The sequence below is a fragment of the Nansenia antarctica genome (genome assembly GCF_963989245.1).
Source record: "Nansenia antarctica genome assembly, chromosome: 19".
NCBI lineage: Eukaryota > Metazoa > Chordata > Actinopteri > Argentiniformes > Microstomatidae > Nansenia > Nansenia antarctica.
Window position 1 is genome coordinate 11,347,438 of NC_137692.1, and position 12,938 is coordinate 11,360,375.

At 41.4% G+C, this 12,938-nt stretch overlaps 1 protein-coding gene across 1 annotated transcript; it reads right to left on the reverse strand.

Moving 5' to 3' along the window:
- Positions 1 to 5,881: 5,881 nt before the first annotated feature.
- Positions 5,882 to 12,723, reverse strand: LOC308173776 (glutathione S-transferase omega-1-like). The gene is made up of 6 exons (XM_080548829.1): positions 12,625 to 12,723; positions 10,260 to 10,368; positions 9,854 to 10,076; positions 8,560 to 8,661; positions 7,373 to 7,479; positions 5,882 to 6,736 (listed from the first exon to the last, which is right to left on the reverse strand). Exons 1-6 carry the CDS (start codon positions 12,656 to 12,658, stop codon positions 6,586 to 6,588), a joined length of 726 nt encoding a protein of 241 aa, XP_080404955.1. The 5' UTR covers positions 12,659 to 12,723; the 3' UTR covers positions 5,882 to 6,585.
- Positions 12,724 to 12,938: the final 215 nt, after the last annotated feature.

The window sequence follows — 12,938 nt, forward strand, 5'->3', positions numbered from 1 at the left end:
TCTTCAGATATAAACCCGTGCTGAACTTTTTGGGAGAATGATGGAGCGAAGTACTCCCCTTTATATAGCACCCCAGGCGGGCGCAGGCATTGAAAAATTCAGTCATTGGCTACTTTAGGTAGCGGGTAAACCAATAGGAGCAGAGCTCCCCTATGGGGCGGAGCTCCACGATATAGAACTGAACTTGGCCGGGCTCTGTGATGCAGACACACGTAGCGCCACGCCCACATTTTTTTAAAAAGTGAGTGTCAACAAGAAGATGAAGCTAAAAACTCGGCTAGCAAAGGCAGAGCTTTTGATAGTTTCCAATGTGTCGGGGTAAGCTGCATTGTAGAAGAATCTTGACAGTTCATGTACAGTGCAGAAATTGCAATACTATGCTAGTCTACGATAGAAAGAACCCCCGTTCATCCCATCTGTAATGTCATGTTTCAACCCTTGCCATCCTTTTCTTCCATAGCACCCGCAAATGAACACGGATAGGAGTGGAATAGGCTATATAACTGTAAATAGTTGATTGTCTTTGGATTTAGCCAGTTGGCGAAGATTTATGAGGAATAGGCTATTTAATTTGTGTTGCTCATCTAACAGCGATGTGTTGTTTAATTTACTGTCTTGTTTAATTTCTATGAGCGTTTTCCTTGTAGGCTATGCTTGAGTGACATGTGTTTCAGTTTGTAGGCTCATTGTAATTGTTGGCTATAAGCGAGAGAGAATATTTCTTATGTTAGTTTTGATACTGAGTCCATGTCCCCGCCGGTGACATAAGCCTGTCGTGCCAAATACTCCCTCCCCGCGTATACACACTACCCTCTGCGCTTATGCGTTCGCTTATTTCAATACGGCTTATTTAATTTAGTTAAAATGAGTGCTAATACCATACCACCATACCAGAACATCACAGCAGGAACAACCTATCTCAAAAAAGCGATCGTATTGTAATAAACCAGTCCGGAAAGTTCGCTGTCGCTTACCAATAATCTAACCTGGAGAAATCAGCTACAAATGTCCCCTCCCCTCGCAGGTTCATCACAGTATATTACATAAATGTATTACTGTTAAGTGTTGTTGTGGATGTTATCCCTAGTGCCATTCTGAGGTTAGCATTGCGATGTGTTCGTCTTAACGTTTACAAACTAAAATATACGATCGCTTTTTAGTGATATGTTGCTCCTCATGTGATGCCCTGGAAACGAACACATAAGCACTCTTGCTATAGGAAACCACTACTCTGCTTGGGATTGATCAGCTGTCAGCAGTGTTATTACAGGTACATTCGTAAATGCACGAACGGTCTAAATCAAAAATCAGAAAAATCAGAAAAAAAATCAGATTAAAAGACCCGAACTACCCACTGTACATACTTTGTGTTTTGTCCCCCGCCCCCACCTGTGGTGTATGTCCCCACCTGTCCTACCCGCTGTACATACCTTATGTTTTGTTGTATTGTTCTTCCCATGATGGATGTGTGTTTATCTTGTAGATAGTAATAGTTATTTGTCTGTATTATCTTGTAGATAGTACTAGCTTTTTTGTCTGTCTTACATGTAACGATGAATTGAGAATCAAGGACCCCAATTGAAATAAGCCAGTGGCTTTCTTGGGTTTTTATCCTGTTAGTTGACCTTGTATGTAATATGTACTTTCATGTACCTACTTCTGCAAATCTTCTAATAAAGTTTTCAATCAATCAATCAGTTCGCTCGGGCAAACCGTGTTTTCAGTCAGAGCACCCATCTCTGAGCGCTCCCAGAGCGCAGTGTTCTGAACTTTGGAACTGTGTTAACAAAGTCTAATAAAAAAGTATAAATATTAGCATCATAAAACAGTCTGTTTGTATTCTCTGATGTTGTCTGAGTTTGTTTAACACTCATAAACAGCATTTTTATTCACATTCACATGGCTTTTCTGCTCTCTGGTAAACTAATGATAATGATATTCCAACTGCCCAGTTAAATCAAATCCATTATTTGGCATTCAGTGACATGCTTTTTAAATGATATAACACAGAATATTAGTCAACATTAATATTCAGGGAAGAAAAAAAGGCATTTTTTTTGATGGGGGGCGGTAAGAGACCTGGATAATGGACAGGGGGGCGCTGGCCCAAAAAAGGTTGAGAACCACTGCTCTACACCAACCACCTGATATCTCTCCACAGCTCAGTCACCTTTATGAAATATGCGGATGACACTACCATAATTGGACTCATAACAAATAATAATGAAGACCATTACCGCGAGCAGATAGCCCAAGCAGTCACTTGGTGCCTCAACAACAACCTCCAGCTCAACTCATCAAAAACACAAGAAATCATCGTAGACTTCAGGCACAGCCCCCCCCCCCAAAAAAACATCAACATCCTTGGAGAACCCATAAGTTATAACCATAACGGACTCCTTCAAATTCCTTGGCACTCACATCAGCAACTCCCTCAAATGGATCACCAAAAAAGCCCACCAACGACTATTCTTTCTTAGACAGCTAAATTCAAAGTAAAACAAAAACTCCTCCTTCAGTTCTACACCGCCATCATTGAGAGCATACTCACCTCATCTATCACAGTTTGGTACGGCAGCTCGGACAGTAAATCAAAAAGGAAACTACAGCAAATAGTAAGGAAATCATCCAAGATCATCGGCACCCCTCTCCCATTAGTTGAATTACTGTATCTCAAACGCACCACAAATAGAGCACATAAAATTATCTCTGACCCCTCCCACCCTGCTCACCACCTGTTTCAACTGTTGCCCTCTGGACGGCGCTACCGATCCCTGGCCACCAAAACATCCCGCTTCAAAAACAGTTTTTTCCCCTCTGCCATAAGGACTCTCAACACCTGACTCACTGCACTGTATAAATTGTAAATTGTAAATATGTTCTTGTCTTGTGGTTATGTGTGTTCATGTCCATGTAATAGTCATGTACAATGTGTGTATGTTTTTTGACACTGCTGTTTGAGCTGTACCGACAACAAATTCCACCGACCTAGGTCGTGTGGTCATTAAACTATTCATTCATTCATTCATGATGACTGTGCAAAAAGCTATGGCTCAGATAGAGTAGGACACATTGCATTGTCTTTCACTAACGTCCCGTCTTCTGGGCCACAAAGTGCTCTCTAAAGAAACTCTCAGTAATCATGGTGACATTTGAACCTGTGTCCACTAGACATGGTACTTGCACTCCCCCCATATTAACCTGGATAACAGGTGTAGGCCCTATTAAAGTGCTGACTGCCTCCTCAACTGTATCCCCCGGACCTAGCAGCCCCCCACCTGCAGTTTGGTCCCTCACTACAGGGGGCGATAGTTTCCCTGCTGCTCCTGAGTAGCTGCTACCACACCTGGGCCTGGAGCTACATTCCTGGTACCCTGGTTGGTCTTATCACAGAACCTAGCTATATGCCCAGCCCTCTCACATCTAAAGCATAATTGGCCTACCAGAAGGGTCATACTTGGGCTCCTGCCTAGGGCGGCGCTGGCCTCTCCCACTCTTCACCTGCAGCTGCTCTAGCTTCTGGGTTAGAATCTCCATCCTCTCCTCCTGCTTCTTCATGGCGTCCCTGAGCTCACACAGAAGTGGGTCTGGTTTAGAGACAACATTAGCACAGTCTGCTACCCCTACTCCTGCTGCAGAAGCGTATGCTACTTTCCCTTTCAGAGAGTCCTCCTCCGCTAACAGAATGGCTTCCCGACGCAGGGTTAAAAACATTATCTTAGGATCCTGTCTCAGGAGTTTTTTTAGTTCCCTACGGAGAGCAGGGTCCCTAACGTTCTCTGCAAACTGATTCCCCACCGCCTGCTCACCACACAAATCTGCTGCCTCACTACAACGGTTTACCCCCTCAGCCAATGACAGCAGTGCATGTGAATACTCTCTCAGGCGCTCCCCTTCTCTCTGCTTCCTATCAAAAAAACATTTTTGGGCCTGAGTCAAAGAGCATGGGTGTCCATATGCTTCCTCTAGGATTTTCAAGAATAATGCTGGGTCTCTCCTTACCTCACTCGGACAATGTCTGATCTCCTGCTGTGCTTCCCCTTCAAGGTGGTCATAGAGGTAAGCTGCCTGCTCCCTAGGGGTGTACCTGTCAAAATTCACAGAGCCCTGAACATCATCCAACCACACGTAAAATGACATTGTACCCGTATGACCCGAAAACATGGTACCCTTCCTATCCTTTGGCAAATATATCAGTTCAACCGCTGGAACCATGGTCACTGGAACCGCAGACTTAGCTGCGGGTGCAGGCGGAGGTGACCCATAGTCCTGTAGTTGATGTGAGGCCGGTTTGGCCTCTGCTTCTGTCAATTTGGCTGAGAGTTTTTCATTTATGTCCCTCAGCTGGGCCATCTTCTCCTTTTCAGCTACCAGTCTCGCCTTCAAACTGCCCAGCTCCTTCCCCAGCTCCTTCTCCAGCTCCGCGGCCGACATGATCCCACCTCCCGCTGAAGTCTTCAGCCTATGCCACTGTTTCCTTTACAGAACCCTAAATCTAATCTGCTGTGAATTACTGTTCGCGACGCAAAACTGTAACCTCCAGTAATTCCAGGTTCCCCTCAGCAAAGAGGCACTGAGAGCGTCTTATAAAAAGGTGCAAGTTTATTACACAGTTGTAATAAAAGGTTGTTCTCAGTCAGCAGATCAGGTGCTGTGTGCTACGCGCTCGGTTCTTAAGTAGAAGGAAACAGTGACATGGCTAATGAGATCTATTGGATCACAACAAACAACATTAGACATACTATTACGGCCACATTCCACAATACAAGACACTGACATTTCCCCATACATACAGTACATCAATCCCGAATGTCTACGTTCCACAGATCAGCACATCACATCAGCACCTCGTATAACCCTCCAACCATACATAAACAATACATCAAAATACATCAACATGTTCTACTCACAGATAGCCCTGTCTCTCTGTCTGTCTGTCTCTCTCTCTCTGTCTGTCTGTCTCTCTGTCTGTCTCTGTCTGTCTGTCTCTCTGTCTGTCTGTCTGTCTGCCTGCCCCCGAACACACTGAACAAACAATGCGCCGTGTTGTGGCTGCTACTCGGCGTGCACACCGAATTTCAGACTTCTCAAACTGGCGCTCCACTACCTCCTTTTAACCCTCCTGTTTACCATAATCCCTTGACTAGGAGCGCACGGGTCACACACAGTCAGGCACTTCCAGGAGATGCTCAGGAATGCACCTGTGCTGATACAGGAGTACACGCCTCTTTAACTCAATGGAAACGCTGCTCACTCATTGACTGAACGCTTGTTTTGATGTACTGAAAGTGGTGTTCTCAACGACTCATAGCTTATGTTCGATTTTATGTCGCAGCTTTAAGATGCACTTCTATAGGCAATCATTTTTATTTATTTTTTTGTCTCTGCTAAAGCGGCTTCAGAAACCTTTAGCTAACCAGTGTTCTCAGTAAGACCTCCTTTCAATTAAATTGATTGTAAGTCGCTTTGCCAAAAATGGAAATGTATTTATTTATTTTTACTCTGAAAAAATAGATCACTATTTCACTATTAGAATGACTTGTATACAGTATTTATGCATATAGAATATGTGTATACTAGCCAAAGAGGAATACACATATACTTGAGTATTATCATGTCTGATTTCAAATAGATCATTGTCACTACATACTCTAGTGACATTTAATTCATTAATTTTGCATACAGTGCAATTGATCTGGCTTGAGCAGCTCTGAAAGTTATGGCACTCCCTGTTAGCCTACATGTTGTTCAGTTACAAAGAGATAAGATGCAAGCAAATATATTCCATATACATTCCTTCCACTGCATTCTTGAGGAACTTGATAAGATACATTTAGAAATTCCTTTCAGCATGACCACCTTAAAAATGACAAATCACAGGTAAACAGTAGATGTTTAATTTCAGAGGTGAAAAAAGTCTGGCCTTTTGAGGTACAGTGTATACACAAGGTATTCAAATACTGTAATTCAACAATATACTGTATCTAGTCCCAGGTGTTTTGAAACAGTGGAAATGTGAATGAGTGGAATATTCTTCAACAACAATGTCTAAATGTCCCTAAAAAGCAAAATAGTGAGAGAAATGTAAAATGAAAAGAAAGAAGAAAGAAAAGTACCTCATACCCATAGTAACTGTCTGTTGTATCACAAAATGTATGTTTTACATTTATATTTCCATTGCAGTGTTCTTGTTAATAAATGATCATGGCAGCTAACTTAATACACACATATTTTGGAAATGTTTGGCCTGTTCAATGTTCATAATGTATTGAGTCATTGACATTGACAAACACTTGTGGACAAAGGATCATGAAAATGAAACTCAACAAGATTCAAGGAGCATACGTAAGGAGCACCACATAATTATTTATGTTCCATTGGATCCATTGAAAGTAATGATGACGGAGCCATACATTACCCATCATGATAATACAATCATACGTTCTTCATTATGCAACAATGAAATGTAAACAAAAACATCTAGATTGAAATGTACATCAGAAGCCCCAAACGACCCTAACAGACTGACGGCAGGAATAGAAAATAGAAAACTGGACGTTCCTTCAAGGGTTCCCTGGCTCTCATCTACAGGCCATAGTCGTAATTGGGTTTCCCTTCAATGTAGGTCTTATAGAAGGCCTTGTAGGTGTCAGGGCTGTGCATGGTGGCTTTGACTGTGGAATCCTCTAGCATGAGCTTTGTCCACTTCTTCAGAGCAGGGAGTTTATCCAGGCAGCTAGGGAAAAAAAGATTTGGGGAATCAATACCAGTCAATTAATTTGCCTAGTCACCCCAGACTGTTTGTGCTACTAGCCAACCATTGTTGTCATGCAAATAATGACATGACAATGATAACTGGCTAATCGTGACATTAGAATTATAAGGTTCTATCTCCATTTTTGTCAAAATTGAGTTTTTTTACATAATCTGATCCATTAGGTGTTTATTAATGCCTGTGTGGTGTTATTTTAAAAAAATGTTGACATTTTTGAGTTAGTAATTCATAAAATACAAAGGTTCCATCTCACAAAACATAATGGAATGTAAAAACTTTGACGCTCAATATCTCTGAACTGCCCTAAACGGAGATAGAACCTTATAATTCTAAACGGAGATAGAACCTTAGAATTCTAAGCTCACGTAATAGCAAAAACAGTCAACCAGAAAAGCAGTTAATGGATCATAGACAGCATTTCTGTTATTGAACTAAGCTATAATTATGGCAGTGTTCAGGCATGTCATAACAAAGACTAAGCAAGATGACTATAGAACAGTGTTGGTCTCATCAACTTAATGGAGGATGTTGTGGATTGCTGGGCATGCACTAGATGCTTTCCAACACTCAGAGGATGGATGAAGAATGAACACGTACTGCTTCAACTCAAAGACCTCCAGTCTCTCAAACCACGGCCACATCATGTAATCGATCATTGTGATTGCGTCACCGGCAAAGAATTTGGTCTTCTTATTTGCAAGATTCTGAAAAGGAAAGATCTGATTTTAGATACACAGAACTAACATGTCATCTCATACTAGGACAACTGGATACTAATAACTAATAATACTTCCTCATTTGTCAACTAATACTTACTCATATGTCTAGCTACATTACACTCAGCAAGTAATCATGGTTAAGCCCTTTAACACTAGAACAGCCATGGCCATTTGACCCCTGTGAGTAAAGAAAACTTGTATATATATCTTTATCGTTGTGTAACATTTCAGGACCCTCCTTTCATGACTTTTCCTAGATATCTGCGTTCTACCACCCAGTATCCTTACATTTTCAAAATCACATCAGGATAAGCTAGTATGAAGCTATTTTGCCGTTTTTCTGTGTAGGAAGCAGGCAAATTTACAAGTGGCCAACTAGTGGTCGTTGTGTGTAAGTAGCAGCTTGAGCATTGTAAAGAGGGGGTAATTTATCGCCAAGAAGATTCACATGCAAAGCCCTTCGACACCCCCCCCCCCTCCCCCATCCCTCATGGACACCTGGTTGCAACCCCATCCCCCCGCCGTTGTTTACTTTTCACTGACCCGATCGAGGTGTTTATCGTGACACTCTGCGGTCGCCGAGATTGGACTTCCGTCAGAGACCACACATGGACATGCGCACCCCCCCCCCCCCCCGTCAAGGACTCCTGGCTGCACCCCCACCCCCCGTTGTTGATTGGACTTCCGTCAAAAATTAGATACAAACTGAATCAACATTGTTGTACAAGGCAGTTATTATTATGGTATGCTTATTTAGTGTAAGCAAAGTAGATGGTTATACAAGGGGACTTCCGTCAAGGAACATTGACATGCACCCCACCCCATCCTGCCGCCTTCGCCGCCGCCCCCACAGTGTAAGCTTGCAAAGTCAATCATTGTAAAGCGCTTTGAGTTGCATTCGTGTACGAAAGGCGCTATATAAATAAAGTTTCACTTCACGTCACTAATTTGACAGAGGCGGCTCTTATAGTAGGTAAAAAGGCACGGCTGTTTTTAAAAGCATTCTGATGTGGTAACTCACAGTTGGTTGCTAATGTGTTTTGTGCAATGACAGAGGTAACTTGCCTCATTCAATTTGAGAAGCTTAGCATTCAGCTCAGTTTCCAGTCCTGAGATGTCATCTCCTTTTTGTCTCCCCGCTGGTATCTTGTAGAAGTATGGTGTTATCTGGATAAAAAGAAGAAAAAGGTTGCAACTGTTAGTGGTCAAAACTGTGCTGTTTCTAGTAGGGTTGGGCGATTTTACGGTTAAACCGTAAATCACAGGTTTTTGAAAATAGCAACGTTTTTTGTCAATATTGTCATAAATTGCTCTATTAAAAAAACGCCTTAAAGAGTGTTTGTCCAGCACCACTGTCTCTGTGGTTCAAGATGCTATGAAAGTGATCAACTGCTGCAATTTCGAAGCATTTCGGGTTCTGACCGAATGACATGGGCGAGCCAGCAAATCTTGATGTTGTAAGGCTGGTGTGTAGGATTTGCATGAAGAAGGTGAAAGAGGAGTGAGCAGAATCAGAGATGACCGCCTATTGTCGCAAGCTTGGGATTGACGGAGACGAAGATCCCCTTCTCTGACGGAAATCAAATGGAGCCAGCCGCTTTCCACTGATGTCGCGGGGGATTTTTTCATCACAGCAGGCGAAGTTGTAAGTCAATGACGTGCCCTGGTGAAGCCTGAAAAAGTGTATATGCTTGTTTTTCTAGCGAAAAATCTACAGTAGGCTTGAAAAATAGCCTAAAGTTGCTGTCTGTAGGATACGCTTTTATGCCCATTTTCGTTATTGCCGTTTTTGTTATTTAGTTATTATTTGATAAGCCTGGATGCTATAGGATGTGCTTTTAATTGAATGTATTCGTACTGCAGTGTAGCCCATAGATTTGTTGTTCATTTCATTCCGTTTGGTTGAAAGCTTTATATTTGTAGCTTATAGATGTTGTTAATGTTGTTAACGTTTGCTATTCTGTTGATGATGTTGTTCAGAGAATAAAACTGGAACATGTATCACATTTTTATTATTTGAAAAAAATAATGATAGTCATACCGTAAACCGTGGTTTAATTTGGGGACGGTTAAATGGTTTCAAACATTTGATACCGCCCAACCCTAGTCTCTAGGACTGTAAATACAAATACTCATTCAAAGTGAACAATAAGCGACCTTTGAGCTGTGTTTGTATAGCCTGTATAGCTGTGTTTGTATAGTTGTATAAGTCCTCTGACTTATGGATGTACTTATATATGACTTATGACTTACTTACTTATACACTTACATACTTATGTATGGAGGTCATAGGTCTACAGATACAGTAGAAGGTTTAGGCCTACCGGTACTTTAAAATGGTGCATATAAAGTAACATACCTTGGAGAAATCTTCCAGCAACATCTTTTGCTGGGCTTTTTTAAATGGATCAGCTGGAAGCAGCTTCTTCTCTGTGAAAACGTCATCCAGGTATTCACAGGTGATTGGTGACTCGGTGATTAACTGACCACTCTTGGTCTCCAGGGTTGGAACCTGGCCAAGAGGGTTCTTCTCAAAGTACCAGTCAGGCTTGTCTTTTAAGTTGATGTTGACCGTGTCATGCCTGAAACAATGTTAATAATAATAAAAATGTCAATAATTAAAGACACAATTAAAAAAAGAGAATAGTCATTCTATACACAGAAATCCATAAGTTACAATTAAACATATATGGGGGGAATATCAGCTTTGTCTCAATATTCAATACTTTTCTGATTCTAATTCTAAAACATTGAGGTCGTCTTACTTTATTCCCTTAGCATGGAGCACCAGTCTGGTCCTTTGGGCGTAGGGACAGAACCTCATGCTGTAGATCCTGATCAGGCCTTCAGGCACGGGACCAGGAGCACAGCTACCTGTTGATATGAGAGAGGGGTGTCAACCCTTTACAGGGGGGCAAGGCTGTGTATTATATGTACCTACAGTAAATAAAATATGCGAAACATTCAAACACGAATATTCACATTCTATATTCAACATCACTTTAAAATATGTTTTGGGCCGAGTGTGAGTGTCCCTCTTTTACATCCCAAAGTGAAAGACTGTGTCACATGCTAGAAGCGTGAGATATAGCAACCCTGGAGCAATTGCGCGTCATCTCCCTGTCATCAGAATGATCACGCCCCTTTTTGGGTGATAGAAGTATAGAAGTTTGACTGGCGGTCAATAGGAATTTCTGGTCTTCGCTACTTTAATCCGATAAAATAAGAAAACCGTAGTGCTTTTTAGATATTAGGAGCCCAAATCCGATGGCCAGTCAGGCAAACAATTATATAGTGTCGTTGTCGATCAATGATCGACGTCGTTATATGGAGAACATTTATGAAATAGGCAATGAATGTGTGTCCTTTCAGTCTGCCTCCATCCATGTGGATGAACCACCCGACCCAAAGGCCTGAGGTGTTGTAGGAGGTATGAATATGATTTAGGGGGTATTTAGTATAACAGGCAACCTGAAGCTAATGGGTTTATTGTGAGTTTACTTTGATTGTTTGTTTATTGCCTAGATCACCGTATTGAGAAGTCATATGGTTATGGGGGGTGATATTGCAAGGTAATTTAAGCACCTGCGCACCTTGCATGGCGGTAGTGGAGAGAGAGGGGAGCGATGTATTTTTGTTGACCGCATTATAAGCATATTCTATACACATAGTTTGTTATTTTTCTGGTTTTGATCGCTTATGGATTATTTTTGTACGTCGCCAAATTTGATTGTTCTATTCAATAAATGATCTCGCTACAGGTGTCATATAACCCTAACCCATATCCTGTCATATAAAAGTACCTTACTGAATCTCCAGGTAATGTAGGCTATTTCTGACATCCATCACTTTTGCTGCCGTTAAGATTGTTTTGGTAGTCTGTCCAATGTGACACTTGCCCTTCTCCACCGGCCTTAGTTTTGGATCTAGCTTGCTGTTCATTATGTTCATGATAAAACTTCATAACATCTTCATATACACCATACAGGATAAATACTGATTAACAGTAGGCTACTTTGGCAAATGCCCATTGAACAGATTTATTTATTAAACTAATGTCACACTTATCTGGGGATTTACACGGCAAATCAAATGAAGAACTACAAATCCCAGATGACAGGGAGATGACGTATGACTGATCTGATGAATCAACCCCTATTTCATTAACTTTCTCTATATAACGACGTCGATCATTGATCGGCAATGACACTATATAATAGTTTGCCTAACTGGCCATCGGATTTGTGCTCCTAATATCTAAAAAGCACTACGGTTTTCTTATTTTATCGGATTAAAGTAGCAAAGACCAGACATTCCCATTGACCGCCAGTCAAACTTCTACTCTTCTATCACCCAAAAAGGGGCGTGGACATTACGGGAGGGGAAAGTACCCGGATGCGTTGCTCTGATGAACAGTATAGTAACAACGGGTTTGAATTGTAGCCTAATTAGCTGATTCAGCATGGTTACACGTTGACATTACAAAGCAAACATGCACACAAAACCTCAAGGTTATCTAGTTCGCAGATCACATCATGGGTTAGCAACATTGCATGCCTATGTCATTGCATGCCCGCGCTCATACAGCATTGTTTTCTCAAGACACAACACTTACAGAGATTCAATAACTCATGATGACTGTGCAAAAAGCAATGGCTCTGATAGAGTAGGACACATTGCATGAGTTAGCAACATTGCATGAGTTAGCAACATTGCATGCCCATGTCATTGCATGCCCATTGCATGCATACAACATTGTTTTCTCAAGACCTGTTCAACAAACAGTTACAGAGATTCAATAACTCATGATGACTGTGCAAAAAGCTATGGCTCAGATAGAGTAGGACACATTGCATTGTCTTCCACATGGAAGACACAATAAATAAATCCAACTGCATGCGAGTTTGCACAGTTAGAAATATTGACTATGATCGACCATCATGTGCAGAGCAATAGGTCCGATTTGAGTCAAATAAAGTGAGTACTAAAGTAGTTAGTCAACTAAACTAAAGCACTGACAATCACCAACCCTGATCCATAATAAAGACAGAAAGAAAAGCCTCATCGACTCATGGCTATTGGCTACCACATATCTTAGTCAGAGACAAATCTGAGAAATAAAAGTCTTACCTTTGGCGAGACACTTGTCAGATGCCATACTCATGTAAAGATGTTCAGCAGATGATCAGAAATGTCTATCAGGTGGTGATATGACCTTTTAGAACTGTCTGCTTCCGACATTCACTTCCTGATTGGTTGCGTAGGATAAAAGAGTCAACCAATCATTTCAGCGCATGCAAGGTGGGGCGGGTCTAGAATTGTACCGTTCTCTAATAATAATAATAATAGTTCCATACATAACTTACTGTGGGGAAACACATACAAAACAATCACAAATCCAATTTATTTACTACAGAAAAGAGCTATACGAATTATAAACAGGG

Excerpts from the sequence above, each read along its gene's own strand:
- LOC308173776 (XM_080548829.1), bottom strand. The coding sequence starts at position 12,658 with ATGAGTATGGCATCTGACAAGTGTCTCGCCAAAG. Across the intron at positions 10,369-12,624 it reads TGACAAGTGTCTCGCCAAAG|GTAGCTGTGCTCCTGGTCCC; the intron begins GTAAGACTTTTA and ends TCATATCAACAG. Across the intron at positions 8,662-9,853 it reads TGCTGGAAGATTTCTCCAAG|ATAACACCATACTTCTACAA; the intron begins GTATGTTACTTT and ends CTTTTTATCCAG.